The sequence below is a fragment of the Fragaria vesca genome, linkage group LG5, assembly GCF_000184155.1.
Source record: "Fragaria vesca subsp. vesca linkage group LG5, FraVesHawaii_1.0, whole genome shotgun sequence".
NCBI classification, from domain to species: domain Eukaryota; kingdom Viridiplantae; phylum Streptophyta; class Magnoliopsida; order Rosales; family Rosaceae; genus Fragaria; species Fragaria vesca.
In genome coordinates this window covers 21,149,822-21,157,272 of record NC_020495.1, presented here as the reverse complement: position 1 = coordinate 21,157,272, position 7,451 = coordinate 21,149,822, and the positions used below count along the sequence as shown (strand labels likewise).

Here is a 7,451-nt window from a genome sequence, read left to right as displayed (position 1 = left end):
CTGTCCAGTTGTGTTCATACCAGAAAAACTTGAGTTTGAGGGCCTTAACGATCACCAAATTGGCTGAAATTTTGCAGAGATGATCTACACAAGATGATCTAGATATGTCTAGAAGGAAGTTTGAAGAAATTCGATCGAGAAGTGGTGCAAAAATGGAAATCCGCACCAAAACTTTGATGCGGACGTCCGCACCTGATCAGCACTGTATATATATATATATTTCGTATTGCAACAACATGTTTGTTTAACTTCATTTAGTATTACATTTAGAGAGTTTTATGAATCTTGTTTTGTATAAGCATGCATTTGAGGAAGAAGGCTCACTATGTTCCTCATGTTTTATGTGTATCTTTCTTTTCAATCTATAAATTGCTCTCGAACAGTTGAGTTTTTTTAAATAGTGAAAAATTCAAGTACCACCCGGTTTCAATTCCTAGATCCACCCCTGGTTGCAACGTTCACACTATTGTATGGGTGAGTTTCGTCTTCGTATGCCTGATAAGGGTTGACCCTACCATGTTTGGTTTGAAAACAATGTATATACTTGAAAAAAAATTACTACATAATATTGTGCATGATTTTCAAAAACACTTGAAAATCGGCAACCATGAATATGTATATTTTTTTCATAGAACATATGCAGTTTGCTAAAACCATGTGAGCTCAGAGATACTCACTTGCAAAATTTAACTCTTTATCATGTGATTTATCCATCAATAATATTTTCTTTCGATGACCACGATTGGATATCGATATCGTCCATTCAGTGACATTATGCATGTCCTATGAAACTCACAACATATGACTCTGCGTGGAACTCATAACATACGGGTAAAGAATAAAATCTCGATGATTGTGGAAATATCGATCCTCTGAAAAATGGATGTTTCAGTGAAAATTTCGGGAAAGTATCGATATAATAAAAGTTTCGAAAAACTTGATCAATATGATCAAAATATTATCGGAAAATACTGTTCTTCCACCTTTCGACAAATGAAATCACCTCGACCATCGCATCATCTAGAGTTTGTGAGTACACTTTTTTTTTTCGGCTATCAGTTTGTATCACAATTAGAATGTGATGTGAGATGTCTCCCGTTGGCATATGCAATACCCGAGGTAAATGAAATATATCTTTCCATTCCAATGTGACAAATGCTCTATCAAGCCTCTGTTTTATTTTATCTCTCCTCCACGTAAATATACAACCCTCATAATGCAAGTCATGAAGATAGCAATTATCGACGAGCTCTTTGAATTCTGTCATCTTGGGAAGTCTTTTTAACCTCCCGCCACTTTTGTCATCTTTATCTAAAATTTCATTGAAATCTCCGAATATTATCCACGGAAGATTGTTAACTTTCGACAACTTTCGGAGCCACTCCCATGAGTAATCCTTCACTTTTGGATGTCCATAGAATCCCGTTAACCTCCATTTCTTACCGGTAGGACACACGTTAATGACAAAATCTAGATAATTTTCTGTCTTATCTAAAACGTCGACATGTACGTCTATTTTGAATAACATCGCCAACCCAACACAGTTAGGTTTACCGAGTACACCGCTTGTTGAAGAAGATTCACTAACAAAGTCACATCATATCATAACATTTTGCATCTCTCATATCACACAATGCTTTCCTTGGGTTTCAACAACCTTGACGACTTAACACCAAAAACTTGACGATTACCAAATGGTCGAACTACTCTTCTCTTGATCTGACAAGGAATTGACCATGTTGATCGAGTTGACTAAGTTCTTAGAAAACTTGATAATCGTCGAATTATGACATTGGTTGGTTAAGGTGTTTAACTGACAACTTTGAGGTCATGAGTTCAAACCTCATTGACATATGTAGGGTGTGTGAGTTATTAATAAAAAGCTAAAAAAAAAAAAAAAACTTATGATATGTCAAAAAGATTTATAACTCGGTTTTTAGTTCTCATACGATATTAAGCGCGCTTTAATATATAACTAAAGGCATCCGTTATCATATCGATTCACTTTTAGCAACCTTTTGACTAATCGACTATTTAGCTTACAACTCCAATTCGTGGGCGGAATTAGATTTTAACCTAACCCATTCTAGAAGCCTCAACATATCCTTGGAACAAACCTCAAGAAACAACCATTTCTAACATTAGATACTAAAACTGTTGGCATATATGTAAAGTCAGCCTCTCCATTATTACCGACAATAAGAAATAACTGACGTTAAAACCAATAATCCTGACACATAACACGACACGATAAACTTATAAAAATCCCTAAACCCTTGCTCATGCCTCAAAGAGGAGTGACATGAGAAGAATGTGTTTCCATGTTCCAATTGAACCCTATCGGCTTTTCAACTGTATTCGTTAGGGGCTTAAGTAGGGAGGAGAGTATTGTCCACCACCGAAAACTCCAATAGTTGTAATGCTTTTTTAGGGGAAAATGAAGTCGAACTCCTTTGATTTCAATCATACGACCTTACTAGGTCAAGCTAGGAGAATATTCAAAGACAAACTCCATATTACATGTCGGTGCTCATTTGACCAATGAGACAAGCAGAAGTAAAACTCCAACACAAGTCTAACGACTGGTCAACCAGGAGCAAAGTTTTGATAAAACTCAAAGAGCCTACAAAATTACAAAGGAAAACTAACTCAAAAAAACTAATGTCCACAAGAGGACTTTATTTTGGCCTAGAAAGCAATAACCTACGTAACCAACCAAAGTATCCCAGCTCAATGAATCGAGGCCTATTCAGTGTACCTTTCCAACATAAAAGGAGGGGGGGGGGGGGTAGACTCTTTAGATTGATGATGTAGGGGTTTGTCCCATTTTTTGGGAAGTGGGATTACTTCACACTCAGGCCCGGTCTAGCATCCCAAGCCCAAGATTGTCCAACATCAGCCCCAAACCTAGGTCCACCGACCAATCCCTCAATCTAGCAGAGCCCAGGCCCGGCCCACCACCAGTCCACCCCAGAGTGTTCTTAAGGTTTTCCACCGACGAGATGAAGGCTCCGCCGCCAAACGCCGCCCTGAATCTGACCACCATCTCTTCTTCATCTCCTCATTGAAAGTGGCAGAGTCTCAACCACTTCCCAGCCTGGATCAGCTTCCCTCAGGTCTGATCCTGGACTACCATCCGTTGCCGGCCTCTGCTAGCAAAGTAAGCCTATCCAGCGGGCCAAGTCGAGCTTCCCAATACACTTCGCCGCCTACAATAGTCAACAAACCCAAGCCCCGCCACTCGAACTAGAAACTTCACTGACGTCCATGCCAAAACCAGACACGGTCGGAGAGAAATCACCACATCTTGTTGCCAAAGCGTGATCAACGCGAGGAAATCCGAACGCAACCATCAATCTCACCACCCCAGCACGATCACTGCCCTTAGCAGAGCGCCGCCGCCATATCTGAATCCTAGGGTTCAAAACAAAGATGCTCCAATTGGTTCGGAGACACCCCATCTTTTTCGAAGTCCAATAGTTGTTATGTTGGTTCTATTATATAAAGATTTTACTGTTCTTAAAGGCAAAAAAAAAAAAAAAAACTATTTCTTCTGTAACTTAAACCCTAAACCTAACTTACCATAAGGTAAAACCTCCCGAAATAAACCGACTAAAATCCCACTCTGCCTATATATAAACTCCTCTCCGTCTCTCTCTCTCCCTCAAACCCGAGTCTGCCTTTCTGCTTCAACTAGTCTTCGATCACCGTCTACCTGTCTTGTTTCTTCAACGCCGTCGTAGCCATGGTACTCTCTCTCTCTCTCTCTCTCTCAAGCATTGGGCTTTACTTTACCCTTTTGAATTCGATGAGCTGTATCCGATTCTTTGGGTAATTGGGAATTTAGGGTTTTTATTTTTATTTTTTATGTATATTTTGTGAGAAAATTGGGAGAACGGAAGGCTTAAATAGTGTAACATCGCAATCTGAATCTGATTGTATAATGAATCTGATAATTTTGTGATCGCAAGATCTTAATCTAGGTTTGATAAGTTTGTATTCGCATTGATAAGGGGCATCAGGGGATTCTGAAGTTCTGAACTTTTGATGGTGTTTTCGGGTCATGCGATTCTGTTTTCATTGTAACAGTACAGACTCAACTATTGCTGTTCGATTGTTGTTGTGATTGGGTTTCATGATTGCTGTTGTCATTGGGTTTTAAGATTCAGTTTTGGTTATCTTTTTCATGCGTGCTCCAAACTCCAAAGTATACAATTGAGTTTGTATTTGATGTGAATTAATGAAATTGGCAATATATAACATAGAGTGATTATGAGTATAATTTGATGGTGTGAAGTATAATGGAGTTGATGGTGGAATTAGACTTTTAGTTTGTTCTTGCAATTTTAAGATGTAAAGGATTAATATTGGATGTGCTTGTTTGTACTTTTTTTGTTTTTTGTTTTGTTATAGATAATGGTTGAAATAACATTCTTTTCTCTGGTTTCAGGTTCTTCTACAGCCAGATCCCTTCCTTAATGAGCTTACCAGCATGTTTGAGAAAAGCACAGAGAAGGGGTCCGTTTGGGTTACCTTCAAAAGATGTATGTGCATATTGTTTGAATGAGTTCCCTCCTTTCAGTGTTTATATGATCTTTAGTTTGGTAGTATTATTTCAATGGGTAATAACTTTTCAATCTTGTTATTTCAGCATCCTTGAAGTCAAAGGTGCAGAGGAATAAAATGAAAACTGCTGGTCAAGCAATTGACTACAGATGCCTAATCCGTGCAACATATGGGAACAAGACAATATCTACTTCGGTATGTATTTCTGTCTCTTCATGTGTATAGGATACTGTTGTGCTTTTGTAGTCATGAAACATCAAACAGACACCCTTTGATGTAGGGTTATAGGTTCTTTTTGTGTGTGTGTGCCTTCTATTCTGGTATTGGTTGTCTTATGTACACAAAAGACTTGATGTCTAGTAGCTTAGTGTATTAGTTGGGTAGTGAAATTGTTCTTAACTGTTAATGTTGGGTTAGCTCTGAGTGTTGGGTAATAGGTCCTTGTGTTTTTGTCCTGCTGGATTGGTATGAGATAGTAAAACCTGAGATTTATTGCCAAAGTGAACATGCTCACAAATTAAGTAGGTGATAAACATGGTTTACTGACTTTTTTTGTTTTTGCTTTGATCTAGGGTTATAGGTCCCTGGTTTTTTGTTTGTGTGCCTTCTATTATGCTATTGGTTGTGTGATGTACACAAAAGACTGCTATATAGCAGGTTTGTATTCTCTTGAAGTTTAGTAGTTTAGTCTATAAGTTGGGTGGGTAGTGAAAGGCTGAAAGCAGTTACGTACTAATGATGGATATACTCTTGAGTGCTTAACTCATGCCCTTGTGTTTTTGTCCTGCTGTATTGGTATGAGGTGGTAAAACCTGAGATTACTAGCCAAAGTGACCATGCTCACAATTAAGTAGGTGATAAACATGGTTTACCTACTTTGTTTTTGTTTTGTTTTATTCTTGTACCTAGTATTCTTTGTCATTCTTTTGTATACTTGATCTTGGGACTATAAGTTGATGTAGTTGACTAATGTCTTCTTTGTAATTTGATTGGAAAGGTTGGGGCAAAGGAACATCAGCGATTTCAAGCTTCTTACGCAACTGTCCTAAAGGCTCACATGACTGCTTTAAAGAAGCGGGAGAGGAAGGATAAGAAAAAGGCTGCGGAGAAGAAAAAAGGGGGTGCAAAGAAGGCCAAGGTGGATCCCATGGTCGTAGCCTAATGCTAAAACTTGATTTTTGATTAAACTATTGTTGCAAAAACTCTTCTAGGATTTTTTGAATAGATATGGAAAAGGAAAAAAAGATCTTCCAGGGATTGTACAGAACGGATTTTTGATGATGTCATTTCCGCTGGATACATGGTCTTGGTCTATTGTTAACATGAAATTGTCATTTTAGCTTTGGATGGTAGACTGAATGTTTGCATAGATTTATCTGATGTCTAACTGGTGTTCTGCATGGCCACCATCTCTCCCAATAAGCTATTTAGCTATTTCATGTGCTTCACTCTCTGAATTTTCCAACTATTTCAATCGTGTTTACCGTATCCTACGTAGAGAAGAGATGATAATAACTGCGTAGTACGTAGTATACACAGGGGGAATCCACAGTGGATTTGATTTACCGTATCTTACCTATACATTAGGGGGCTAGGAATCCACAATGGATTTGATTTACCGTATCCTACCTATACATTAGGGGCCTAGAAATCCACAATGGATTTGGTTTCCCTGTTACATTTCGATCTCCTTTCCTTCGACGGCTCAACGATCCTCTGCTCGCTTCATTAAATATACACCCCCTCCCAAGCTCTTCAAAGCAATTTGCCGCGAACTTTGAAGTCCTAAAATCCCAAACTCTCTGAAACCATGTCGTCGAATACTGAAAACCCTGCTGCAACCACATCGTCCACGTCATCAGAGAAGAAGATGATAACCCTGCAGAGCGCCGATGGAGAGCCTTTTGAGATTGAAGAGGTGGTGGCCCTTGAATCGCAGACGATCAAGCACATGGTGGAGGATGACTGCGCAGAGAATGCCATCCCTCTGCCGAATGTGAAAGGTGCCATTCTAGCCAAGGTTATCGAGTACTGCAAGAAGCACGTAGAGGACGCCGGCGAGGACCTGAAGGCTTGGGACGCTGAGTATGTCAACGTCGACCAAAACGTACTGTTTGATCTGATATTGGCGGCAAACTATCTGAATATTAAAGGGCTGCTGGACTTGACTTGCCAGAAAGTGGCGGACATGATCAAGGGTAAAACTCCGGAGGAGATTCGAACATTGTTCAACATCACCAATGACTTCACTCCTGAGGAAGAAGAGGAGGTCCGAAGGGAGAACCAATGGGCCTTGGAATAGAAGATTCAGATTCTATCGGTTCTTGCGTCTAGGGTTTCTTATTTTTATATTTTTAGAATTTGAATTGATAGTATTCTTTCTGTGGTATCTTTAATCGAAAACCATGATTTATGGATTTAAAGAAGTTTTTAATTATAGATATGTAATGTTTTCTATTGGCTACTTGTCGAAGGATTAGAAGTAATGTTTTACATCATGCATTGAACAATTATAGATATGTACAGACTAATTAAATGTTTGTCTTGGCCTGGGTGTGATCTCCAACACTGTTTTTCTAAGAGAGGGTGTTGAGTTCCATAAAATATATATATTTCATTGAATTTATGATCATTCGAGTTTTTAAAATCGTTATTTACACAAACAGTTTTGAATAGATAGGTTTATGGTCCGTTTGTCGATTTAATTTAATTTGGTACCTTAATGATCATCAAATTCAATGAAACTTGGCAGGAGTGATCTATGCATTAGGTTTTACAAACTGAATGGTGGAGATGTGGAAATATGACCAAAAAGTGAGTCAAATAAGGAACTTCACACTTTAATTTAGGAACTGTATATATATATATATATATATATATATATA

At 38.5% G+C, this 7,451-nt stretch overlaps 2 protein-coding genes across 2 annotated transcripts; both read left to right on the top strand.

Moving 5' to 3' along the window:
• The first annotated feature begins 3,676 nt into the window (after positions 1-3,676).
• Positions 3,677-5,885, top strand: LOC101305266 (signal recognition particle 14 kDa protein-like). The gene is made up of 4 exons (XM_004300181.1): positions 3,677-3,748; positions 4,451-4,544; positions 4,652-4,761; positions 5,564-5,885. Exons 1-4 carry the CDS (start codon positions 3,746-3,748, stop codon positions 5,726-5,728), a joined length of 372 nt encoding a protein of 123 aa, XP_004300229.1. The 5' UTR covers positions 3,677-3,745; the 3' UTR covers positions 5,729-5,885.
• Positions 5,886-6,376: 491 nt separating this feature from the next.
• On the top strand, positions 6,377-6,868 carry LOC101299097 (SKP1-like protein 4-like). The gene has a single exon (XM_004301624.1). It carries the CDS (start codon positions 6,377-6,379, stop codon positions 6,866-6,868), a length of 492 nt encoding a protein of 163 aa, XP_004301672.1.
• The last annotated feature ends 583 nt before the right edge of the window (positions 6,869-7,451 follow it).